Genomic DNA, 27,839 nt, shown 5'->3' on the forward strand with positions numbered 1-27,839 from the left:
CCTTTCTTTCAGGGGCCCCGTTCTTTTTCCAGAGTACAACACTGTGCATTAATCAGGCTATTGGATGGCGATCATAAGAAATATCAAAAAGGGACATGCAGAGCTGATCAAGGCTACAAACTTACTGAACTCCTTAAACTGTGTAGCTATCTCTCACTCTTCTTCATCTATCACGCTGCTGGGTGCCGCGTGCCATATCCCGGCCCTAAAGCGCTGGGATGCCTGGCTTCACCTTGGGGATGTCCAGTAGGGAGCATCTCACAGGGAAAGCCAGGACGGGTTCCACAGCGGTATACAGCGCCAAGATGCCTGTCAGGTGATAGTGCGCTTTACAAGTATACATACATTTACACATTTACATAACTGCACCTCAGTGGTCATCACGCACAAAATGGAAACCCTTCCTATATAGAGTGAAGCAAAGACAATACCCTTCCAGCCCCATAGCCTGCATGGCGTAGCATGGTACCCATGTAGGCAAGCGATTCAGCATCCCACATAGGGCGGAAAGGACTATATAAATGTTACAGTACACCTCAGTCTGGCATCTGTACCCGGCCGGTAGCTGTGATGAATGGGTTTCATTATCTTTGTTCCATAAGGCGCAAACTAGGCCGGGCAGTGTCAAGGATGGGGCCCCAGTTCAGCTCATACTCCCTGCCCATGGTTTGAAGAGCCAGGGGAAGGTCTGGCCTGAAGTTGTCACTTCCATGGTGGTTTCACAGGAAGCAGGACATGTGCATTTTCTGGTGTGAAAGCAAAGCTCGCTGGACCTATTTGAAAGTATAATTTAAATGGGACTGAGTTGGTGTAAGGACAGTTTGATATTATTCAGTTTAAGCCTGGAACCTGCACCAAAATAGGAACCCAGTGATCTAGTTACCAGCTGGCTACATAGAAGTTAACCCCTTAAGTGCTGCCGTCGGCCAACGGTCGTCGCGAGCACTACCTTGCCAGTGCTGCGCACGACCGCTGGCCGATGGGCCAGCATTCGTTCTTCGAACGTACAGCACTGGGCGCTGAACGTTTGACGCTCCTATGAGGTTAAGGAAACAGAATGCATTTTAAGCCCGGAAGGAAAAAAAATAACCTACCACTTCCTGTGTCCAGATGCTCGATTGAAGTGAACCCTGACTGGCTGGACAGAGAGGGACCAGATACACAAATCCCCTGACACCATTGGGGTATTCATGCTCCTGCTTTGCTTCGGTGCTGGCTGAGGGGGAAATCTAGTCCCCTGTCGTCGTGAGGGTTCCCCAGCTGCTAGATGGCCCATGAGGATAAGGCATCTGGGCCCCTCTGTGGAGCTGAGACGCTGGCTGTGCCTGGTTCCCTGTTGGACTAAAGTGTACAAGAATAATGCCTGACTCTCGGAGCTTGAACCCATCGAACTGCTGGACAGATTTACTATATTATCATTGCGTGACAGGAAAAGGGCAGGAATGCGCCGCATTTAAGGCAATACAGCATAGTCCTGACGTTTCCCCTGCGCGGACGCTCATTTGCGGCCTAGCGTCAACGCAGGCATCCTAGCACCATGGGGCACCTTCCTGCACAAAAACAATCAATGGAGGCGATTTCCTCTTTCTATGTGTGCTGCAGAATGCAACTAAAAAACTAGGAGAAATAATGTTATTTCTCCTTTTTGAGCCTCGCCGACATGACTGCGGAGGGGAAGGCTTATGACGCATTCCCAGGCTTACAGTTTGTTGTAAATCTGGTGAATGTGTTAAATGCCATGCGTGCTACATGGGATCACCCGCCGTAATTCCCATGGTACGCCTCCACATCGTAAGGAGGCAGCGCAGTGACTTGCTCTGCGTTGCCTTAATCCTTATCTACAAGGCCATGAAAAGCAAGCAGGGTGGCTTTACGTGGCTTTGTAGATGTAGCTGAGCCCTGTGCACCCCCGGAACATCACAAAAAGTGGTGTTCCGGCGGTGCACGGGGCTTGTAAATAAGGCCCAAAGTCTGAGAGCCTCATTTGAACGACTGGGGGCCATATTATCAAGGAACGGTGATAACATTATTGCCGCTTTAGCGGCAGGTAGTGGCAGTTTCCTGCCGCTAAAGCTGCGATAATTTTAACGCCGTTCTTGAGAATTTGGCCCTGGGTTTGAGTGTCTGCATCAATCCGACAATCGAGGTACGACTTCCTTGAATTCCCGCCCTTCGTCCCAACCTGAGACTTTTTATTCATTACAAAGCAGCCCAGTATGCGCTTGGGGTCACTGTACCAGGGATCAGAGGCCTCAGTTATGAGAAGTGACGCATCGGTGCGTGAAAGCAGCGATGCGTCACTTCTCAGTGCGCACTCCTTGCGACATGATTGATGCGTAATATTGTCGCAAGGCGTCTCAGATACGTCTGACGTATCTGTATGGCACAAAAGTGACGCATTGTTGGAGTGTGTCACAAAAGTGACGCAAGTCCAGCAATGCGTCCTTTCACATGGGGCAAGCCCCATGTGAAAGGGCCTGTGTCAGTCTTACGCCTGCTGTGAGGCAGGAGTAAGATATTGACGCATTTGCGTCCTAGAAGTGGCTCAGTGAAATCTTATAGCTTTAACTGCGTAACTTCTATGAACCCTTTCTTGTGTCAGAATGCCCCCCCTGCATACATTATACCTGGCGCAGGTATAATGAGGCACAGGGATTTACAAAGTGACGCATCTACCTAGATGCGTCACTTTGTAAATATGGTGTAACAAGGCACATTTTTTATGCCGTTGGTGCGTCACAAAAACTGACGCACCGGCAGCGTGAAAGTGACGCAGGGCCTCATAAATAAGGCCCCACCCCGCACTTTCCAACAGGTAATTGAAGAGTCCTGTCATCGCCACATCAGGAGAACCGAATCCGCTCTGCACCTGTGCGGAGCTTTCCTTGAGCGTCAGTCACTTCCAAGCACCCGGATGCTTATTACCTTTACCTGTTCAGGCTGATGACGCAGTTAGTGCACGTGACATCACATAACCTCGCAATTAGCCCCATTTGTGAATTTCTTGTCCTGGGAAAATGACTCCTTCCGAAGGTAACTTTCTGCACTGGATCTCACCCATCAACCCTTTCCAAAATCATGCACCCATGAGTTTGATCCAAGTCTCTGAAAGGTGCCCCCGGCCCCTGTATCACCCTTGCTGAAGCCGCATGCCTTCATGAGCAACCTTGGCCTTGCTCACAACTTCTCCATTCACTTTTATTGACGCTCTCTCACACCGCTTTCACTTTTTTCCCGTCGGAAACTGTTCGATATTCTTTTCCCCCGTATTTCTTTAGAATGTTGCCCTGTACTCATCACCTAATAATTGTATCTATATATTTATCAATGTGATTTAGTTCTTTCATTGCTGTATTTCTGCATTCCTAACCCGAATCCTATGATTCCGCCCCCGAACAGACCTCCTGGCCTTGTTGCTGTGGAAGTTTGGCCTTAGCCACAACGTGGTTTGCATCTTTCCACCTTTAACACGTCTTATAGGCCCTGGATGGTATATAGTGGCACCCCTGGGAAGTAAGAGGTTGTGAGATGCGTTGATATGTCTGCATGAACTGACACCCTCCTCCTGTGCTTGCGCGCCCCAGTGGCTGTGACGCTGGACCTCCTCCGGATGCGTCACTGGTTCATGGATTTCACTTTGTATCCGGGTGCTGCGTGTGCTTGTGGTGGGTAGCTATTGTTGTATGTTTTTATGTATTTAGCTTCTTTACTGGCTAAGAGGGTATTGTGCATTCATGGAGTACATGTTAATGTTGTCTTCTGTCTTATTTTTGCATGCATGTGCGATACTCAGGGTTGTTATTGTGTTTAGGACACACGATCATCACAATCTGACACTGCCTTCTTCCTTCAGTCAGGTTACTCTTCTTCCAAACAACAAATAACATATTGCCCAGCCACAGATTATCTGTTGGGCCAGGCCCTCTCTGCCGGGTCACCCTAGATTCATGCCTTCTTGTGCTGAACGCGATTTAGTTTAGTTGGCTTTCAGGACTCCGTGCACTTTTCCCTGCTAATCAGTGGTAAAGTGTTTGTACTCTCTCTTCTTAACGTGGTAAAAGTGGCCTACACCTGATTGGTACATTTAATTTAAAGACTATCTCTCCTACATACTTTATTACACTTAATAAGTTATAATTTCAGTTTGAGAACAGATAGAGAAATGCTTCTTCCACTCTTTTTAATTGTCATTGAAATTCCTCTATAATGGTAAAGTGGGGTTTTATGCTACTATGCTGCGAATAGAAAGCTGCAGTTTTTCTGCCTAAAAAAATGTGCTTTCCTGTCAGTGTCCAGGGTCACATGACTGTGAATGGCTCTCCTGTTGTTGGTTGTGCATTCCTTCCAGATATGGGGACAAAAGGAACCCGGAAGAAGAGAGAGTGTGTCATCTTAACAGGATGGCAGGGGTGGGGCTGTGCCCTGCCCTGATTATTGTGCCCTGACCTGGCTGTAATACTCTTGTAATTGCATATGCGGGCAGTAAAGTGGTGAGTAGCCGCACATTTTTCTTAACATAGGCTCTAGTATGATTACTGCCTGTGGCACAGTTTCTGCTGATGGATTCGTAACTGAGCAGTTTTTACTATGTTTGAACTCGGGTACTTAATAAGCATGAGCGGGAAATCCGTTACGCTCGCGGATTTTGCGGATTTTTGGGAAATCCGCAATCCGCGAATTTTTCCCGCAAAATCCGCAAAAAAAAATCCCTGACAGTTGACTGTCCGCGAGCGTAACGGGTTCAAAAGTTGAACCCCCACTCATGCAACTATTTTACAATGGCGCCAGCAAGCTGCCAGCGCCGTTGTAAAATAGTTACAAAGTTAGCTTGCACAGGAACCACTAGATAAAACGAAGCAGGTGCTGCTTTATTTTATCTAAGTGCTTCCTGTGCAAGCTAACTTTGTAACTATTTTACAACGGCGCTGGCAGCTTGCTGGCACCATTGTAAAATAGTTACAGGCACAGCCTCACACAGGTCACTCAAGGGACCCCTGCGCCCTTCAGGGCGATTGCATAGTAACACACACATGGTCACTCGAACTAGTTGCTCAAATTCAGTGACTCATTCATTAGCCCAAAAACAATCATGAGCGTCTTCGAGGCTGGACAGGTGTGCCTCTTCCCAAATCTACCGTGGAAAATCAGCTGTGATGCTGGGTAGAGGGCGGCCTTTGCATGATCACTCGAACTAGTTGATGCTCAAAATCAGTGACTCATTCATTAGCCCAAAAACAATCATGAGCGTCTTCGAGGCGGGACAGGTGTGCCTCTTCCCAAATCTACTGTGGAAAATCAGCTGTGATGCTGGGTGGAGGCCTTTGCATCCTTGACTTTCATGAGCGCAATCCCCGTGCTGTTCCTGTGGCCAGGAGCTTCTTTCTCTTCATATAATTGTGTTCGCACAGGTTGCTGCAAGTTCGCACGCGTTTTGTACAATTTCGCAATTTGCGAAATTGTACAAAACCCTCGCGAACTTGCAGAAACCCGTGCGAACATAAAAAAAAATCCGCAAATTCGCGAGAATTCGCGGATTTTGCGGATTGCGAGTTCGCAAATCCGCAAAATTCGCGAACGCGAGATTCGCAAAATTCGCTCATTCCTACTACTTAAGTGATGGCTACTCTGTTACTGCTAGAAGTATAATCTTGTTAACAACACTTTTAATCAGATGTCCCTTTGTACTCTGCGGCCCTATGAAGCCAGGCAAGGCAGTGCATCCGAGGATAGAGCAAGTGTGGCTCAAGATGGGCCAATTGTTTCTGGAGGTGGTGGAAGGAAATTGAACAGACTTTCCACTATTGTTTAAAGTTGCTGTAAACATGGCGTCCTTCATGTGCCATTGATGCACCCAAACAAAAAAACAGCCAAAACCTAAGGCTTAATAGCAGAGTGCAATAAAAGACTTTATTTCCCATGTATTTACAGTCAACTGTCAGGGTGTGAGTTGGTGGTACATTTTAAATAGAGGAAACGGAAGCGGACAGCAGGGTGTGGTTGCAGGAGACCTTTATAAATAAGATGGGGCTGTCCTCTCAGTAGAACTGGTGCTTGCCCTGTTGGTGTCTGTTGGCCATATGCATGAGCTTGAGGAAGAAATCGCTGGCAGTCCCATCCAGAAGGGTCATGTTTCTCTCATTGGGTCCTCTCCTTCGCTCGGCGTCGTCGTCCAGGCAGCTGCCGTCCAGGGTGCAGCTCTCTAGAAAAACATTTTGAGAAGAAACATACTCATTACTGCCAGAAAATAGTTATATCTAGTATCGATTTGTCACATTTTGTGACACTACAACAGTCAAAATATGATAAAACAGGTTTTTTATACCAGTGACCAAATCCTATAGCCTTATAGCTCACCGTTGCTGGCTATACAGATCATTAAAGGCCCGGGCCGAGGGCCTTTAACAAGGGAGTGGGACTTTAATGCTGTTATAGTCCAGCTACGGAGGGCTACAAGGCTATTAGAACATTCTGCCACTAGAATGTTCTAACAAATACAGCAGAGGAGTCATGGAGCACGAGGGGATTGAAATCAACATTGGAATGTTGGAGCTTCAGGATTCTACCGTCCATTAGAAGGCCGCGCCACTCCATTGTCTTCAACGGCGCTCCCAACGTTCCAATGTTCTAATCGAGATTAGACTTAGGCACAATACTTGGCGCTGTGCTATGGTAACCCAGGGGTGCTTTGTGTGAGATGTGGACTTGCAGTAACCGATTCAGAAACACCTACGGGTGAGCAGTATATAAAGTGCTATTTGGCTACAATTTCACAGTTTCTCTGCCGGAATATCGCAATATCCCACTTATCCCCTGTTTGCATCTGGTTTACTTTGTCATTAATGTTTCACAGTAAACCAGGCCCTGCTACTTTAGATGATTTGACGTTGCGTTAAAACCCTTGGTTGTTGGTTCATGGATCAGTGCTCAGTTTAACTTCCTATTTAAAAAGAAATTTCACTGGAAGGTTGATCAGCGCCGTGCTACGTGTTACGTGCTAAGTGCTGCCCTGTGTTACAATAGAAACAAATAGTGAATCTGGGCCGTGGGGCTCACTTGAAGCCAGATAACATCACAATTGCAGAAATAAACATACTGCACTTAGGAGGTCCTGTGGATATCAGCAGGTCCAGGAATAGAATGCACTTCGAGTCGTGGAGAAGAAGGGGCCAGCTTCCTGTGTCCATAGGCCTAACTGGACTGAACCTAAAGAGACTGGACCAACACAGGGGCCAAACACAATCCCCTGCAGTGCTGGGGGTCCCTAACGTTGAAGTGGCCTCCCAACCCTTCATGGGGTCGCCATTCAGCCCAAGGTTAATGAATATCTGTGAGATATGGGAGACTCAGGGGACCCTCCTCACACTCTGCAGAGGGGCCCTATTATTTTCTGTTACCCCCAGGGCCGGACTGGGAACCGAAACCGGGCCTGGCAAAGAGCTCAGCCAGCCCCGGGGGAGGGGGGTTGGTAGTGGAAATCTTTTATTGTTGGGGAACGATATTGCAGCTATGCTGCAAAACGGGCCCCGTAATAAAACCAGCCCCCACCATGGCGGCCCACCAGGGGAACGCCCAGAGCCCACGACGGCCAGTCTATCCCTGGTTACGGCACTTGGACCAGCAGAGCCCCAGTTTACCCCTGGTAGTAGAGGGATGGTATTGCCTGCTTCAGGGAGACTTTAGTTTTTTACAATACAAAAGACTAGCCCCAATCAGCGGGAATGGGAGAAACACGCCATAATACAATTACTGCGCAGACAGACATTCCCTCACTGCTCTACTTCAGCGTTAGTGCAGATAACTTTTCTGGCATTTTTTATATTGGTCGATATTGAAATGTGTGAAACCATGTGGTACCAATTAAATGCAAGGCTTGGCAGAGACTCAGGAAATTCAAATGTAGGCTATATAAAAAACATCGGTGACAGATATTAAATGAAAAAGCTATTTATGGGAGGAGGTGTGGCTTAGTGGTTATGACTGCTGACTTTGAAGCCTAGGGACTTAGGTTTGATTACTGATCTCAGCTTTCGATTCAACATTGTGTGATTCTGGGCGAATCACTTAATCTTCCTATGTCGAGAGTGATGATAGGCACTTAAAGGACAACTGAAACCTACTTCAAAAAATCCAACGACAAGGAAGACGTTTGGGACTTTAGCATTATTAGGATTATAATGAGTATCTTTAGTTTTGATTGCTCTATATGTTACCTATATGTTCCATATTTATGCAGTGTATATCTTTAATTAGATATCTATGCTTTTAATGTCTGCTTTGGTTTCCAAACAGTGCCTGGCTGATGGTACAGCTGGCATTAGGCACTCTATGGGTAGATACAATTAAAATAAAAACATTTCATTGTAAGAACGACAGTTCTTGACAAGATGTTCAGCAAGCATCCTTACCATGTGTCTCTTATTCCCCTGAAGTTCTACCCTATTTTTGCATTGCTGGACACAGACCACTCTAGCCATTACAATATATATATATATATATATATATATATATATATATATATATATATATATATATATATATATATATATATATATATATATATATATATATATATATATATATATATATATATATATATATATATAATATGATATTTACATGCAGGGATTACGGACGTTCCCCTTAACTATTTGCAAACTTCTATCATAATGTCATGTCTGTCCTTACATTAGCTCCAGCTGATGGTACAAGAGGGTCTGATATGATCCTGCTGGCTACAGCTAAGTCAACAATGGCTTCTGGATGTATATAGTGTACCTACCTCTCATGCATCACCGCTGAAAATGGGTTACAAATTGAAATATGAATTGTAATTTCATAGCCACCATCATCTAGGTAATAAATGTCATTGCTTTTCTTTGCCTTCCAGGTGACTGCGTTGAGTCTGCCCTGTGCTGACCACTTACCGTCACTACAGCAGATCCCCGGGGCCGCGCACTTGCCCTCCATGCTGCATGACTTGCCCCCAGCCTCGCAGGGCGATGGTAGGTAGTTCTCTTCGACACAGCGCATGGTTTCGGAGGTCCCGATGTAGCAGCCGAGCTCCTCGCCGCAGCAGATGTTGGGGCCGAAGCAGCGACCTCTGTTCCCTGGACCACACGGTATGCACTAGGAAACATGAGATGCAAGGTTCAGATGCCACCGCGGCTGAGTCCCAGCAAATCAAACTGAACTGGACACCGGTTCATCAGACACGGATGAGCCACAATCAATTCTTTATGTTCAAAAAAGACCTTATTAGTCAAAATGCAAGGTATCAAATAACAGTACATAAATTGAAGGGTAACTAAAAGAAGGGGAGGGGACAACAAAAGCAGTCAGGAAAAATAATACAGCAAATTCAATGACATGAGCAAATCATGGGCAGCAAATGTAACAAAGGTAATACATTGGTTATACACGCATTCGGGTAAGAATATTCAAATAACAAAGAATGATGAAGAGAAAAGGAAAGGCAAAGGGCATTCAGGGTGGCTTAGGACCCAGAATCAATTATCCTCCTACAAATTCTAAAAGATTAACAATATGTGAAATCTACGACTCGTGCCTTTTTTCATAAATGGTCCATGATGTTTGTGGTCTGTGGGCAGTGCCGGACTGGCCATAGCAGGCACCGGGCAATCCCCCGGTGCGCCGCACTATAGGGGGCCGGTTGGGGGCCCCTGGGGGGCGTTTTTTTTACAGGGCCGTTTTTGCAGCATAGCTGCAAAATCGTCCCTGTACCAAAATCGGCAGAAAACTTGCCCCAGCAAAGAGCTCTGCGGCACCTCCAACCCCCCTGAGTGGGGAGGGGGGCCGGCCGAGCACTTTGCTAGGGCGCGTTGTGGTTCCCAGTCCGGCCCTGTCTGTGGGAAACCCCTTAAAAGTTGAGCATGCGCGCCAAAAAGGAAAGAAAAACACACACAGCCCATTGAAAAAGCCATTTGTGTGTGTACGATGCAACTCACGTGCACACATAGTTCGGTTCACGAGTGGCAGTTCACATTTTGTATGGAGAAAATGTGAGTTTACACTCATGTGCATTCACTCACATGTAACAGTACGCAAAACATGTATGTGAATGCAAAGATCTCTCAGTTCATTTTCACCCTGGAAGAGGTCAGAGCTTTACTCTTTCCAAGGGCAGAGGTAAACCCGTTTTCCTGGAATGGAATGGCTAAGTCAGTAATACTTCAAGTTCAGCCCAGAGACCGCATGGGGTTCTCCTTAACAGCCGCGGTCCATACAGGTAACAGAAGTGGGGCCGCGTTGGGGGGAGGGGGATTTCGAGGGGCGATGCCGAGGGAAAATTATTTATTTATTAAATTTCCCCTCTCCATCGTCCCTCGAAATCCCCCGCGGCTGCTGTTACCTGCACGGACCGCGGCTGCTCCTGACTTTACATGCGGGCCCCTGGCTGCTGTTTCTCCACTCAGCATTAAGTTTCAGAAATATGAAGGGGGACCCTTTTATTTACAGCTTAGCTGATGTTAAAAGAAGTAATTAAGGAGTCCTGCAACGCTTAAATTTAGGAACAAATTCATTTTAAGACATGTTGCAACTGTCAGAGCAGAGAGAGGCAGCGCTGCGCTGTCGGAGCAGAGGCAGCGCTGCGCTGACGGAGCAGAGGCAGCGCTGCGCTGACGGAGCAGAGGCAGCACTACGCTGTCGGAGCAGAGGCAGCGCTGCGCTGACGGAGCAGAGGCAGCGCTACGCTGTCGGAGCAGAGGCAGCGCTGCGCTGACGGAGCAGAGGCAGCGCTGCGCTGACGGAGCAGAGGCAGCACTACGCTGTCGGAGCAGAGGCAGCGCTGCGCTGACGGAGCAGAGGCAGCGCTACGCTGTCGGAGCAGAGGCAGCGCTGCGCTGACGGAGCAGAGGCAGCGCTGCGCTGACGGAGCAGAGGCAGCGCTGCGCTGACGGAGCAGAGGCAGCACTGCGCTGTCGGAGCAGAGGCAGCGCTGCGCTGACGGAGCAGAGGCAGCGCTGCGCTGACGGAGCAGAGGCAGCGCTGCGCTGACGGAGCAGAGGCAGCGCTGCGCTGACGGAGCAGAGGCAGCGCTAGCTGTCGGAGCAGAGGCAGCGCTGCGCTGACGGAGCAGAGGCAGCGCTACGCTGTCGGAGCAGAGGCAGCGCTGCGCTGACGGAGCAGAGGCAGCGCTGCGCTGACGGAGCAGAGGCAGCACTGCGCTGTCGGAGCAGAGGCAGAGCTGCGCTGACGGAGCAGAGGCAGCGCTGCGCTGACGGAGCAGAGGCAGCGCTGCGCTGACGGAGCAGAGGCAGCGCTGCGCTGTCAGACTGAGGCAGCGCTACGCTGTCGGAGCAGAGGCAGCACTGCGCTGTCAGAGCCGAGGCAGCGCTGCGCTGTCAGAGCAGAGGCAGCGCTGCGCTGTCAGACCGAGGCAGCGCTACGCTGTTGGAGCAGAGGCAGCACTGCGCTGTCAGAGCCGAGGCAGCGCTGCGCTGTCAGAGCAGAGGCAGTGCACAGCGCAGTGCTGCACTGTTGGAGCAGAGGCAGCGCTGCGCTGTCGGAGCAGAGGCAGCGCTGCGCTGTCGGAGCAGAGGCAGCGCTGCGCTGTCAGACCGAGGCAGCGCTACGCTGTCGGAGCAGAGGCAGCACTGCGCTGTCAGAGCCGAGGCAGCGCTGCGCTGTCAGAGCAGAGGCAGTGCACAGCGCAGTGCTGCACTGTTGGAGCAGAGGCAGCGCTGCGCTGTCAGAGCAGAGGCAGTGCACAGCGCAGTGCTGCACTGTCGGAGCAGAGGCAGCGCTGAGCTGTCGGAGCAGAGGCAGCGCTGCGCTGTCGGAGCAGAGGCAGCGCTGCGCTGTCGGAGCAGAGGCAGCGCTGCGCTGTCGAAGCAGAGGCAGCGCTGTGCTGTCGGAGCAGAGGCAGCGCTGCGCTGTCGGAGCAGAGGCAGTGCGCAGTGCTGCACTGTCGGAGCAGAGGCAGCGCTGCGCTGTCGGAGCAGAGGCAGCGCTGCGCTGTCGAAGCAGAGGCAGCGCTGCGCTGTCGAAGCAGAGGCAGCGCTGCGCTGTCGGAGCAGAGGCAGCGCTGGGCTGTCGGAGCAGAGGCAGCGCTGTGCTGTCGGAGCAGAGGCAGCGCTGCGCTGTCGGAGCAGAGGCAGTGCACAGCGCAGTGCTGCACTGTTGGAGCAGAGGCAGCGCTGCACTGTCGGAGCAGAGGCAGCGCTGCGCTGTCGAAGCAGAGGCAGCGCTGTGCTGTCGGAGCAGAGGCAGCGCTGCGCTGTCGGAGCAGAGGCAGCGCTGCGCTGTCAGAGCAGAGGCAGCACTGCGCTGTCAGAGCCGAGGCAGCGCTGCGCTGTCAGAGCAGAGGCAGTGCACAGCGCAGTGTTGCACTGTTGGAGCAGAGGCAGTGCTGCGCTGTCGGGGCAGCCAGGGAGTTCTGTAAGACACAGCGGGGGTGGTTCAGTGCAGAAGCAGATTCAGTCCCTGGAGGTCACGCTTGGCTCAGCGAGAGCCCAACATAGCCCTGAGACTAGAGTGTTATAATCATGACTAACATACTGACTTCCCATGCGCTTCCCTCAGTTGCTAACTGAACGACTGTTGCCTTACCCAAGAGGGCGGTGCCCAATGTATCGTCTTCCTGAGGATAAATGAGGAGGCGAACCAGCTTGAATGCCGTTTAGGTGATCCGGGTGCATTAACCAACCGAGCTATCCCGCATGCCAAAGGGCTGAGGTTGGATCTCTGCCCTTTGGATTTAGAATCTCTTTTGGTTTGAATCTTCGGATCGCTACCTCTAAAGGACAATGTTACCTCAATTGAAAGCGCACTGAACGTGGGAGGAGCCCTCAGGGCGCTGTGAAGTGTTCTCGGCGCTGTGCATGACAGAGCACAGACTGTGCGGTGTCTGACAGATGAAGCACGAGTGTCTTGGGACACCACGGGTATTGGGGGGCTGGGGAAGGGGGCAACTGATTCAATGTTCGTCGCTTTATTGGCAATTTCCAAAAGGCGCAGAGTTTCCAGGTGGAGGGCTTCTAACCCCATTCCTGCTCTCCCTGGATGGGCCAGCGGAGAGGCACGCGCGTGCACGCGAGCCTGATGTATTCAACATCACCGGCAGCTCTCGTGTAGATATTCATGGTTTGAGACGAAGCGCCTAATAGCCCCTTGCTATGCATTGGCACGCGCGCAAATGCGCAGCAACAGCGCACGACCCCGAGCTCGCGAGCAATGAAGCATTCATGGGGGGATGAGAGGCCACTGCCCACCGGGGACGCACTGTCAGGAGGCACTGGACCCCTGTCACTTGGGGAGCCCCACTCTTGGAAGCAGGTGAGTGAGGGGGGAGGCACTGGACCCCTGTCACTTGGGGAGTCCCACTCTTGGAAGCAGGTGAGTGAGGGGGAGGCACTGGACCCCTGTCACTTGGGGAGTCCCACTCTTGGAAGCAGGTGAGTGAGGGGGAGGCAGTGGACCCCTGTCACTTGGGGAGTCCCACTCTTGGAAGCAGGTGAGTGAGGGGGAGGCACTGGACCCCTGTCACTTGGGGAGCCCCACTCTTGGAAGCAGGTGAGTGAGGGGGAGGCAGTGGACCCCTGTCACTTGGGGAGTCCCACTCTTGGAAGCAGGTGAGTGAGGGGGAGGCACTGGACCCCTGTCACTTGGGGAGCCCCACTCTTGGAAGCAGGTGAGTGAGGGGGAGGCACTGGACCCCTGTCACTTGGGGAGCCCCACTCTTGGAAGCAGGTGAGTGAGGGGGAGGCAGTGGACCCCTGTCACTTGGGGGTCACTTGGGGAGCCCCACTCTTGGAAGCAGGTGAGTGAGGGGGAGGCACTGGACCCCTGTCACTTGGGGAGTCCCACTCTTGGAAGCAGGTGAGTGAGGAGGAGGCAGTGGACCCCTGTCACTTGGGGAGTCCCACTCTTGGAAGCAGGTGAGTGAGGGGGGAGGCAGTGGACCCCTGTCACTTGGGGAGTCCCACTCTTGGAAGCAGGTGAGTGAGGGGGGAGGCACTGGACCCCTGTCACTTGGGGAGTCCCACTCTTGGAAGCAGGTGAGTGAGGGGGGAGGCACTGGACCCCTGTCACTTGGGGAGTCCCACTCTTGGAAGCAGGTGAGTGAGGGGGGAGGCACTGGACCCCTGTCACTTGGGGAGCCCCACCTTTTGGAAGCAGGTGAGTGAGGGGGGAGGCACTGGACCCCTGTCACATGGGGAGCCCCACCTTTTGGAAGCAGTGTGGTGTTGGCCGTGACCTGGCGTCGCAGAGCAGTGGCAGGCAGCGTGGTGCTGCCCATAGCCTGACGTCACAGAGCAGTGCCAGCAGTGTGGTGCTGCCCATAGCCTGACGTCACAGAGCAGTGCCAGGCAGTGTGGTGCTGGCCGTGGCCTGGCGTCACAGAGCAGGGCCAGGCAGTGTGGTGCTGGCCGTGGCCTGGCGTCACAGACCAGTGCCAGGCAGTGTGGTGCTGCCCATAGCCTGACGTCACAGAGCAGTGGCAGGCAGTGTGGTGCTGGCCGTGGCTTGACGTCACAGAGCAGTGCCAGGCAGTGTGGTGCTGGCCGTGGCCTGGCGTCACAGAGCAGTGGCAGGCAGTGTGGTGCTGACCGTGGCTTGACGTCACGGAGCAGTGGCAGGCAGTGTGGTGCTGGCCGTGGCCTTGCGTCACAGAGCAATGCCAGGCAGTGTGGTGCTGGCCGTGGCCTTGCGTCACAGAGCAATGCCAGGCAGTGTGGTGTTGGCCGTGACCTGCCGTCACAGAGCAATGCCAGGCAGTGTGGTGCTGGCCGTGGCCTTGCGTCACAGAGCAATGCCAGGCAGTGTGGTGTTGACCGTGACCTGGCGTCACAGAGCAGTGCCAGGCAGTGTGGTGTTTACCGTGACCTGGCGTCACAGAGCAATGCCAGGCAGTGTGGTGTTGGCCGTGACCTGGCGTCACAGAGCAATGCCAGGCAGTGTGGTGCTGGCCGTGACCTGGCGTCACAGAGCTGTGCCAGGCAGTGCGCTGATGGCAGGGTACGGCCCGGACGTCGCAGTGCAGTGGCATGCAGTGCGCGATGTCCCGGGACTCGCATTGCAGTGTCGGGATCTGTGCCGTGAAAAGAATGGAGCGGGGTATGTCACTTGGGCGCACGCAGTGCGTTGTTTGCTGCTGTGCAGTGAATGCGCATACCGTATGTGTCGCCAAGTGCAGTGCAATGGATGGTGCGTGGGTTCCGCCCTTTAGTTCACACTGTGGTGAGGTGCAACGAACACACGGATCTCGGCTCTCAATTTGATAGTTTGGTGTCAGGCGCAGGGTACTTAATGCAGGGACGCGGCCCCGGCAGTTGGCATTGCAGCGTCGTGTCACGTGCAGTGACTGCGGCGCGTTCAGCCTTGCAGTTTACAGCGCAGCAGCAGCTGCAGTGCCTGCTGTGGCTTCGGCCTAGGGACTCAGTGTTGCGCCAGTTGCACCGAAGAGGGTGGTCTCGGCTCCAGAGTTCACAGCCACGCGTCACGTGCGTGCAGTGAACTCAGCGGCCCTGTCTTGGAGTTCACATAGCAGGTGCGGTGCAGTAGCAGGTGCAGTGCAGCAGCAGGTGCAGTGCAGTAGCAGGTGCAGTGCAGTAGCAGGTGCAGTGCAGCAGCAGGTGCAGTGCAGCAGCAGGTGCAGTAGCAGGTGCAGTGCAGTAGCAGGTGCAGTGCAGCAGCAGGTACAGTGCAGCAGCAGGTGCAGTGCCTGCTGTGGCTTCGGTCCTTGCGCTCAGTGTGGTATCCAGCTCACCGAAGAGGGTGGTCTCGGCTCCAGAGTTCACAGCCACGCGTCACGTGCGTGCAGTGAACGCAGCGGCCCTGTCTTGGAGTTCACATAGCAGGTGCGGTGCAGTAGCAGGTGCAGTGCAGCAGCAGGTGCAGTGCAGCAGCAGGTGCAGTGCAGCAGCAGGTGCAGTGCAGCAGCAGGTGCAGTGCAGCAGCAGGTGCAGTGCAGCAGCAGGTACAGTGCAGCAGCAGGTGCAGTAGCAGGTGCAGTGCAGTAGCAGGTGCAGTGCAGCAGCAGGTGCAGTGCAGTAGCAGGTGCAGTGCAGCAGCAGGTACAGTGCAGCAGCAGGTGCAGTGCAGCAGCAGGTGCAGTGCCTGCTGTGGCTTCGGTCCTTGCGCTCAGTGTGGTATCCAGCTCACCGAAGAGGGTGGTCTCGGCTCCAGAGTTCACAGCCACGCGTCACGTGCGTGCAGTGAACGCAGCGGCCCTGTCTTGGAGTTCACATAGCAGGTGCGGTGCAGTAGCAGGTGCAGTGCAGCAGCAGGTGCAGTGCAGTAGCAGGTGCAGTGCAGCAGCAGGTGCGGTGCAGCAGCAGGTGCAGTGCAGCAGCAGGTGCAGTGCAGCAGCAGGTACAGTGCAGCAGCAGGTGCAGTAGCAGGTGCAGTGCAGCAGCAGGTGCAGTGCAGCAGCAGGTGCAGTGCAGCAGCAGGTGCAGTGCAGCAGCAGGTGCGGTGCAGCAGCAGGTGCAGTGCAGTAGCAGGTGCAGTGCAGTAGCAGGTGCAGTGCAGTAGCAGGTGCAGTGCAGCAGCAGGTACAGTGCAGCAGCAGGTGCAGTGCAGTAGCAGGTGCAGTGCAGTAGCAGGTGCAGTGCAGCAGCAGGTACAGTGCAGCAGCAGGTGCAGTAGCAGGTGCAGTGCAGCAGCAGGTGCAGTGCAGCAGCAGGTGCAGTGCAGTAGCAGGTGCAGTGCAGCAGCAGGTACAGTGCAGCAGCAGGTGCAGTGCAGCAGCAGGTGCAGTGCAGCAGCAGGTGCAGTGCCTGCTGTGGCTTCGGTCCTTGCGCTCAGTGTGGTATCCAGCTCACCGAATAGGGTGGCCTGGGCTCTAGAGTTCACAGCCACGCGTCACGTGCGTGCAGTGAATGCAGTGGCCCTCCGTGCAGTTCACAGCGTGTGAGCAGGTGCAGTGCCTGCTGTGGTTTCGGTTCTGGAGCTCACAGAGTTTGGTGCCATGATTCTGGCTCTAAACCGGGGTTGTGCCACGTGCCGTGCAGTGAATGCAGCGGCCCTGTCTTGGAGTTCACATAGCAGGTGCAGTGCAGTAGCAGGTGCAGTGCAGCAGCAGGTGCAGCAGCAGGTGCAGTGCAGTAGCAGGTGCAGTAGCAGCAGGTGCAGTGCCTGCTGAGGCTTCGGTCCTTGCGCTCAGTGGGGTATCCGGCTCACCGAATAGGGTGGCCTGGGCTCTAGGGTTCACAGTGACGTGTGATGTGCCATGCAGTGCCCATGTTCCCGAATTCTCAATATGATGAATCAGCAGTGCGTGCAGTGGCCTTGCAGTGTGCAGTGCAGGGAGCCCTGCTAACCGAAGCCATTGATACATTGAGACGGTGCCCTAAGCGAGCGCCCCCCTGTCATTGGCAGGAGCTGCCCGTGGTCCTGAAAGCCCGTGTACATCCCACACTGCCCTCCTCTCTGTGCGCAGGAGAGCGCCTAGCACGACCAGCGACCGACGCAGCGCATTCATTTCAAAGTCTCGAATCTGAACGGTGTAGACGGCGGCACGATTCAACGCGGGCACTTTTGTAAATTATTCCAAAGACGAACGCTGCGCACGAGTCACGAGCTCCGTGTTCACGATTACCACCAGCACCACTCGGCCCAGGCCAATGAGTCACGAGGAGCATTGGAAGCAGGTGCCCTCTGCTGCCCTCCGCGCGACGGCTTCAGGTCACGGCTTGGAGTACCGTTAAGGCAAACCTGGCCTTTCATCCTCCCAAGGTCGATGAAACGAGCACGAGCAGCGCTTAGAGGCGGCCAACTTTGACATTAGGCGTTATAGAGCCATATGAATGAAACTTAGGTTTTGCGATTCTCAAATAGTGATTTTTAGAGAATTGCTATTTGAGAATCGCAAAATGCTATGTATGTAGGTTTTGCAAATAATTTTGCGAATCCTACATATTTCTAAATTGTGAATGGCAAATTGAGATTCGCAATTAAGGAATACCCCCCTCCCCCCCCAATGCATTCCAATGGGCCTAGAGGCCCATAAGAATGAATGGGAAGACATTCTCAATTTGTGATTCTCAATTAGAGAATCGCAAATTCAGAATGCAATTTCAAGGGTGCCAAGGTGTCAAAAGTACACCCTGTTGCACCCCTGAAATGTGCATGTGTGCACAAGTGGCACACATACATGCCCTGTATATGCGCCACATGGCACTTTGAAAAATGCAAAAAGGTGCACTTTTCAAAGAAATCGCAAATTACCACCAACTTGAAGTTAGTGATAATTTGCGATTCCTTAAGGCCAAATTGCACTTTTCTGTGCTTCTTACATTGTAATTAAGGAATAGCAATTTGCGATTCCTTCAATGCATGCGCAAAATCAGGAATTGCAAAATTAGCGATTCCTTCATTTGAAAGAAAATTTTGCTTTCATACATATCATTAAGCCTAATTACGATCGAAAACGCCGAAATTCTGAGAATTTCGGCATTTGCTATTGTAATTTGGAACGATACAAGCAGCGACAACCAGTGACTTCGTCCCCCTGACAGACACTTGAACACAGGGTGACATTTGGCACAGCTCACTGACTCAAGCACGTGTACACACAGGGTGAAATATACTACACTTCTCTGACGTGCTCATGCGCACAGGGTATAAGATACTGCATACCTCTGAAGTACACGAACATCAGGCTGGCCTATTCCGCACCTCATGTGGGGACACGAACACAGAGTGGCATATTCTGCACCCCATGAGCACGAGGTGGGAGGCTACGTCACCTACACATACATATGGGGAATGTATTGCGCCGCTGTGAAATGCACATGCAGGCAGGATGTAGCGTACACCTCGTGCACATGTACATGTACACCCAGTAGCGTACACTGCACCATCCCAAAGTATGTAGGGGGGACAGGTCAGTCACACATTCTCCAAGTTCCCATATACCTGCTCATACGGTGGAGTACAACGCACCGCCGTGAAGCACACGTGCACAACAGGTGTGATCGTGTGCACACCCCTTAAATGTACAGCACCAAGGTGCAGGAGTGCACACTGCGCTCAAAGATACAATGCAGACGATGGAATGGAATGCGCCTCTCCCAGGTATATGTGCACAAAGCAGGCAGTACACACCTCACACACTCATGCCACGTGGGGAAATGTGATTCATCTCTGATGCACATATGAACACATGGTGTGGTACTGCACCCCTGTCAGGTACATGCACACATCTTCCATGTGTATAGCACATTGGGGCCGATTCACTGAACTAATCTGAGACAAAATCCTAAATCTACTACTTTTGGTATTCACAGAAGGCATGTAGCAGTAGTAAAGCTAGGATTCCTAACTTTACTACTACTAAATCCCTTTAGTGAATACCAAACGTCATAAAGATAGGATTTTGTCTCAGTTTAGGAGTAGTAAAGTTAAGAATCTTAACTTTACTACTACTAAATGCCTTCTGTGAATACCAAAAGTAGTAAGTTTAGGATTTTGTCTCAGATTAGATCTGTGAATCAGCCCGATGTGCGTGTGTATATGTACGAGGTACACTCACACATACATGCATGCACACAGATTAGCTGAGGGAGTGATGTGTTGATACACTGCATACATATATGTGCACACAGGGTGTAGTTGTGTACACCCTAGTCCCTTGTACATGCACAAAGAATGGACATATTGCACTGCATCTCGAGAAAGTACACAAGCACAGAAGGTGTAGAGTGTACACATCATCGACGTAGACATGCACACAGGATGTACTATGATTCACCTCCCTGACACGGAGTAATGATATACAGCTTACTCTGATGTTATTATGCACTGTGTATCAGCGCACAGGTATACATGTGCACATATACACATGCACAAAGGGTGGAATAACCTGCAACTCTATGCAGCATTTAGGCATGCACTCGCACAGCGTGCAGTAGTGCACACCTTTCTGATACAGGATGTCAAAGGCACCCTGTGTGAACTACTGTACGCCTCTAACACACTTACAGGAAAACATAAACTGCAGCTTTCCAAAGTACACACACACACACAAGCTGTAAAGTACACTTCTGTACACGCAAGCCTTAGAGTGACCCTCTGTTCACACAAGTTGTAGTGTAAGCCGATGTACACGCAAGCTGTAGTGTACGTCTCTGTACACACAAGCTGTAGTGTACACTTCTGCACACGCAAGCTGTAGTGTACGTCTATGTACACACAAGCTGTAGTGTACACCTCTGTACACGCAAGCTGTAGTGTACGTCTCTGTACACACAAGCTGTAGTGTACACTTCTGTACACGCAAGCTGTAGTGTACGTCTATGTACACACAAGCTGTAGTGTACACTTCTGTACACGCAAGCTGTAGTGTACGTCTATGTACACACAAGCTGTAGTGTACACTTCTGTACACGCAAGCTGTAGTGTACGTCTCTGTACACACAAGCTGTAGTGTACACTTCTGTACACGCAAGCTGTAGTGTACGTCTCTGTACACACAAGCTGTAGTGTACACTTCTGTACACGCAAGCTGTAGTGTACGCCTATGTACATACAAGCTGTGGTGCACACCTCGCCTAAATATACATAGAAACTGTATAAAATATACTGCACACCTCTGTAGTACACACACAGGGTGTGCAGGCAGCACAGCATTACAGTACACACGCACACACAGGGTGGCATAGGCAAGAGCTCTCTGGAGTACACACACACACAGGGTGGCACAGGCAGTTCTTTGGAGTACACACACACACACAGGGTGGCACAGGCAAGAGCTCTCTGGAGTACACACACACACAGGGTGGCACAGGCTGCAGCTCTCTGAAGTACACACACACACAGGGTGGCACAGGCTGCAGCTCTCTGAAGTACACTCACAGGGTGGCACAGGCATGAGCTCTCTGAAGTAGACAAACACATAGGGTGGCACAGGGAGAAGCTCTCTGAAGTAGACACGCACACAGGGCTGCACATGTTGCAGCTTTGTGAAGTACACGCACACAGGGTGGCGCAGACAGCTCTCAAAAGTAAACACACATACAAGGTGGCACAGACAGCAGTTCTCTGACGTCCACTCACATAGAGGGTGGCACAGGCAGCAGCTCTGAAGTACACACACTCATACAGGGTGGCACAGGCTGCAGCTCTGAAGTACATGCATACATAGGGTGGCACAGGCTGCAGCTCTGAAGTACACGCACATACAGGATGGCAAAGGCTGCAGCTTTCCGCAGTACATGCACACACAGGGTGGCACACACACCTCTCTGAAGTACATGAACACATACAGCGTGGCACAGACAGCTCTCTGAAGTACACGCACATACATGGGGGCTCAGACAGTAGCTCTCTGAAGTATATGCACATTCAGGGTGACACAGACAGCTCTCTGAAATACACTTGCACATGCAGTGTGGCACAGGGAGTAGAGCTCTACAGTACACGCATATAAACAGGGTGGCAAAGACAACTCTCTGAAGTACACACACACACATACACATACAAGATGGCACGGCAGCCAGCTCTCTGAAGTACACAGACACACACACACACACACACCCACACCCACACCCACATACACATACAAGATGGCACGGCAGCCAGCTCTCTGAAGTACACAGACACACACACACACACACACACACACCCACACCCACATACAAGATGGCACGGCAGCCAGCTCTCTGAAGTACACACACACATACAAGATGGCACAGGCAGCAGCTCTCTGAAGTACACGCACACAGGGTGGCACAGGCAGCAGCTCTCTGAAGTACACGCACACAGGATGGCACAGGCAGCAGCTCATTGAAGTACACGCACACACACAGGGTGGCACAAGTATTATTTTCTGTGAAGTACATGCACACAGAGGGTGGCACTGGCAGCAACTCTGAAGTACATGCATACATAGGGTGGCACAGGCTGCAGCTCTGAAGTACATGCACTCATACAGGGTGGCACAGGCAGCAGCTCTGAAGTACATGCACACACAGAGGGTGGCACAGACTGCTCTCTGAAATACACACACACATATAGTGTGGCACAATTATCAATTCTCTGAAGTATACGCTCACACACAGGGTGGCACAGGCAGCAGCTCTGAAGTACACGCATACACACAGGGTGGCACAGGCAGCAGCTCTGAAGTACACGCACACATACAGGGAGGCACAGGCAGCAGCTCTTAAGTACACACACACACACGGAGTGGCACAGGAAGCAGCTCTGAAGTACACGCACAAATACAGGGTGGCACAGGCAGCATCTCTGAAGTACACGCACACACACAGGATAGCACAGGCAGCGGCTCTGAAGTACACGCACGCACACACAGGGTGGCACAGACTGCAACTCTGAAGTACACGCACAAACACAGGGTGGCACAGACTTCAACTATCTGAAGCACACGCACACACACAGGGTGGCACTGGAAGCAGCTCTGAAGTACATGCACACATACAGGGTGGCACAGACTGCAACTCTGAAGTACATGCACACACACAGGGTGGCACAGACTGCAACTATCTGAAGCACACGCACACACAGGATGGCACAGGCAGCAGCTCACTGAAGTACACGCATATACAGGGTGGCACGAGCCTCAATTCTCTGAAGTACACGCACACAGGGTGGCACAGATAGCAGCTCCCTGAAGTACATGCACACACAGAGTGGTACGAGCATCAATTCTCTGAAGTGCACGCACACACAGGGAGGCACCGAGCACGCCCACACGCTCACGCACACGTGCGGCACATACTGCACCTCTCTGACATCGGTGTCCGGGAAGGACCTCTTGCCGCCTCGCGGGCAGTTCTGTATGTAGCAGGCGGAGGAGAGGGCCAGCAGGCAGAGGAAGCAGGCAGGCAGGGAGGCGTCCGGCATCTTGAAGCTCACGAGACGAGGGGGGGTCTGCTGCGGTGCTACCTGTCAGCCTCCTCACTAGATTCTCCTCTCTGCCGGGTCTGCTTATTTATACCCCCTTTATTTGCTCTCACGCCGACGTGATTGCTTTGTGTTGCTTTGCTGTCCTGCCACGTGCTCGTCACTCCCCCATCGCCACATAATTGACGTGCTCACAAACACTGAATGCACCCTGTTTGTTTCCCCCCTCCCTCCCTGGATGTGACTGCCTGGCCTCGGGCCTATTGAAGAGTCGAAGGCCAGGCTCCGAGGCGCTGCCCCCGCCCCAGAGCATCCCTGCCACAAACAAACCTTGCCACAGGAAGTGTCCTTTGTCACTGCAGGGAACACTCAGTACTAGAAAGCTGACGGCAAGGAAAGCGCTCTGCACTATCGTTAGAGAACCTTGGGGTCGATAACTGAGTTACCATAACTCCCTCCCGACCGACCGCCGAGTATATTTTCTGTCTTAGTGAAGTATTACTAGAGCCCCTGCAATTATGCGACAGGAACCGACCAAGTTATGCGGCATGGTTGACTAAATTATGCTGCAGGGAATGACTAATTATCCTTCATTATGCGGCACTTCTTCCGATAATTTTACTTAATTATCTGTCATTTTACCCATATCAGCACTGCCTTAGCAAATGGTCCACCTCAACCCCGAAATACAGCAATTAACTAAATAAAGATGCCTACCGATCTTTGCAAAGGCCCTTCCACTGGAAAGCAACAAGTATCACAGCTTTTTTTCTGTTAGTAATTTTTAATCCGTTTGAGCTGGAAACTATTTTTATGTTGTTAACATCTGCAAATTCTGCAGCAGATGATGGATTATGCGGCAGATGCGGCATATCCATAATGGTGCAAAAAGCACTGCTGACGCAGAATTGCATCATTCCAGTGGGCCTGTGTATTACACACATCTAAGGAGGCATGTTGAACCTACTGCGCGTCGGTGTATCTATGGTCTTAGAATGAAGACACCGGCTCGCCTACTCACGATTGGCACTGGAAGACTCTGGTGCTAATAAGGAAATGAACCGGTACAAAAGGGGGTGGTGATGGACGGAGCATCTGAACCAATCAAACTCTCACACCCAGTCAACAGATCTGGGTTTAATCCATCACCGTTCTTTAGCCCACTCTGCCACCCTAGTTCAGACATGGCTATATGCAAATCAGTCTGACCCTGTGCCTCATGGGAACAGTCCAGCCCGAACTGCCAAGTCATGCCTTCCCTGGACCGGAAACAAGCTTCCGAGGACCGGTTTCTGGCATTCCAGCCGTCTTCAGCCAGGATAGCTTGACTCCAGTGGCAAAGTGAGCAAGGGACTCACGTCTGAGCATACCCTGCCAATTTATGACGAACAAAGCGGTACAAAAAGGGATGGTGATGGACGGAGCATAATTCTGAACTCATCAAACACTCACACCCAGTCAACAGATCTGGGTTTAATCCATCACAATAAGGAAAGGAAAGCATACCTTCCTGCACAAAACAATCCTCTGAGGCTATTTCCTCTTTCTATGTGTGCTGCTGGATGCACATAAAAAAGGGAAAAAACGAGGAGAAATAAACATATTTGTCGTTGTTACTCCTCGCCTGGGAAGGCGTTGCATTTTGACGCATCCCCCAGGTTCACTAGTCTTAATAAATTTAGGAATGCACCAGAAACCGTGGGTTGATGCATGGGAACACCCATACTTCCACCCGTTGAACCCCTTCCCAGGGCACAGTAACACAGCGCAGCGAACTGCGCTGCACGCGTCACTCCAGATTTACTATGCCACGCAGACCCACAACAGGTGGCTTTGCACGGCTTAGTACATCTCACTGAAGCCCTGTTGTTGCCCCTTGCACACTACAGTACGTGGCAATGCAAGGGCTTGGTACATTTGGGCCCTGTGTTCTGTAACACTAAACACAACACAGTCACTGGAGAAAATCATCGAATTGATGTTTTGAATTAATGCCAAATCTCCTTTCTAGTGAAGTGTTTTAAGAGAGTTTTTAATATTTTTAACATTTGAGCTTATGATGTAATTAACCAACCATAATAACTTGTACCAATATTTTTTATTCCATATATGTACGTATTCACTTTTAAAACATACTAAAGTGGAGCTACGTTTGCGTTGGAAGCAGACAGGTGTGTATTTCTCAGTGTGAGAACCCGAATACTTTTTGAAAAAACGTCAGTTTTAGTACTATCAAAGTTTTAACCCAATACCACCGAACAATTGTTTTTATGTTATCTGGTGCTGGTTAGTCTTGGCAGTTGGAGAAAGGGGGATTATCATCCAAGCAATAAAGGAGATTTTTCCGAGCGAAAAGCTCAAAAACATCGAAGTGAAAGTTTGCCATATTAGCTAGCAGATCTGTTTCACGTGCACTGAGTTCCCTCCAGCTATTTAAAAAAAAAATATTGGAATTATAGCTATCTGGTGCACGTGCTGGGTATTGCTATAACCATTACAGGGTTTCAAAAACATTCCAAAAAACAAAAGTCTTTTTATGAGTTGATTTTTCCTCCTGTTAGAGATTCTGTCAAAATATTGATTTTCTCTCTTTGATTCTTGACATTTTCCATCAGTGATTTCTTCCAGTCTAGATCCTCTGGTGCGAATCTTTCACATGACAGTCTCCTTGAGCCTTTCTAGCCTCTCGCCAGACACTAAAGGCTTATTTACAAGCCTCTTGCGCCGCAGATGCGTCATTCTTCCAATATTAAGTGACGCACCAGCGGTGCAAGGTGCTTGTAAATAGGCACCCGAATTTCAGCTACTTTTCTTGTGTGACAGCCGTGGGAGACAAATCTCCTTTGCTGTAGTTCAAGTTCAAAGAGACTTTATTTCGGTTTGTTACAACCATAAAAGTACACAGGTCATAAAATACAATTGTTAAAAAGCCATAGTCACATTGTTAAAGTGCAAGTGCGATGATATAATACCCTTTGTACATTAATTCATTAATGGTCTGGTACATTAATGCAGTAACATTCATTGATCCAGGCAATTTCGCAGTCTAAGAGACAATTTTAAAAATTCAGTCACTTGAAGTATACTGTTAGTATGCAATAATTGTAAATATAACAGAGCTGGTCGGATCTGTTTCAAATTAAGTGTCTTTAAAAGCACAGTCAAATAGCGTTTACGCGGGTATTCATAAAAACCACATAAAAACATAAAATGCAGCATATCCTGTGGAGACTTTCCGTCGTAGCCACAGGGTGCTGGAGTTTTGCTAAAAGAATCTTTCTTTGGTCTAATAAGCAGGTGATGAAACTGATGTAACCTGAACCTTGTTAGCAAAAAACTTCTCATGAGTGCTCAGTGTACCAAGGAGGTAGGGCTCCATTGTTAGACAAGTTTTAACCATAACATATTTTCTTACACTTGTTTTCTGTAACTCTACCCCTTCCCTCTGGGACTTCCTGTCCAAGAGGAAAGCTCGTTTAATTAGCCAACATCCCCCTTAACAATACTGTGTGGGTGGTCAAATAGCTCTGGGCGTCCCAGCCCAGAGAAGCATGTTTTCAGATATTTTAGCCAGGGAGTACCCATTGCATTGTCTTGAGACAGAAAATCATTTACAATCAGGTGTGTCAACGGGATATCTTGATTCAGCCACAGTTTTAACCAGCAGGTCAGCGGGCGTAGGGAGAAGATATCGCTCAAATATTCCGCCCCCAACTCCTCATGAACTGCAAAGTTAGACGTGCCGGCCGAGACACACAAGAGGCGCTTCATGAAAGCATTTTCGGCAATCTGAAGTTGTTCGCTGGGCACATACCCCCATAGTTCACTGCCGTAGACTGCAGTTGCCACTGATTTTGCATCATAAAGTTTCATCATGGCATGGGTCGGTTTTTCCCCAGTTTTGAAGCAAAGTTAAAAATGGAGGCATTGACTCTGGTCACATCACTTCTCTTTTTAGCAAGTTGAGGTCCCCAAGATAATTTGGAGTCAAAAAGGACACCCAGATATGAAAATGTATTTGACAGTGGGATCACTACATTGTCTAGTTTAAATGTATAGTTCCTTTTTGGGCGGTTACCCATTTGCATTATAAATGATGTAGAGTTATTGACCAATAGGTCTCTGTCTGTCATAAACAGTTTAAAGGCATTGAGCAAGGCTTGGAGACCTAACTCGGTTCTGGAGATTAAAACTGCATCATCTGCGTATAAAAATACAGGAATACTCCGCCTGCCGACTCTGGGACAATCGGCCTTCACATCCTGCAGAACGCTATCTAATTCATTTATATAAAAATTAAAAAGAAAGGTGGCCAAGATACAGCCTTGGCGAACTCCCTTATCTATAATAAAATTATCAGTTGTGCACAGATCTTGGGAGTACCTTACATTGGCACTAGTGCTACTTTGTAGATCTACCAAAAAGTTAACAATCCCGCTGTCCACATCCTTCTCCCTCATGGACTTCCAGAGCTTCCCTCTGTTCACACAGTCGAAAGCAGAGGATGAATCCATGAAGGCGAGTTGGACAGTACCTTTTTGGGCAACGGTGTATTTATTAAGGATTAGGAAGAGATTAATGCACTGCGTTATAGTTGATCTACCACTACAGAAGCCGTACTGGGAGATGGACATGATGTTATTGTCCAGAACCCAGTCGGACAGTCTCTGTAGTATAATTCTCCCCACTATTTTGACCATGGAATTAATTAGAGAGATGGGCCTATAGCAGAGTGGGCTATCCCTATCCCCCTTCTTAAACACCGGGACGATGGTAGAAGCCCCCAAAGCGGTGGACAGCCAGCTATGGCAGCCGCGTTAATAACCGCCTCAAGAATCGGTGCCCAGAAGTTTGGGTCAGATTTATATAAGTCAGGGGGAATCCCGTCAGATCCGGGAGCTTTCCCAGCTGTAAGCCCCTCTATCCCAACAATAACCTCGCCTCTGTCAAATCTTATGGATCCACCCTCATTAGCGGGGAGGGGATTCATATTGTTGTTCAACGTGCAG

General features: G+C 50.6%; 1 protein-coding gene across 1 annotated transcript; it reads right to left on the reverse strand.

Annotated features, from left to right (window-relative positions):
* Positions 1-5,888: 5,888 nt before the first annotated feature.
* LOC147725590 (vasotocin-neurophysin VT-like) lies at positions 5,889-22,873 on the reverse strand. The gene is made up of 3 exons (XM_086964554.1): positions 22,711-22,873; positions 8,925-9,126; positions 5,889-6,199 (listed from the first exon to the last, which is right to left on the reverse strand). Exons 1-3 carry the CDS (start codon positions 22,828-22,830, stop codon positions 6,036-6,038), a joined length of 486 nt encoding a protein of 161 aa, XP_086820680.1. The 5' UTR covers positions 22,831-22,873; the 3' UTR covers positions 5,889-6,035.
* Positions 22,874-27,839: the final 4,966 nt, after the last annotated feature.

This window comes from Lissotriton vulgaris, chromosome 3_2, assembly GCF_964263255.1.
Source record: "Lissotriton vulgaris chromosome 3_2, aLisVul1.2, whole genome shotgun sequence".
In the NCBI taxonomy this organism is placed as follows: domain Eukaryota; kingdom Metazoa; phylum Chordata; class Amphibia; order Caudata; family Salamandridae; genus Lissotriton; species Lissotriton vulgaris.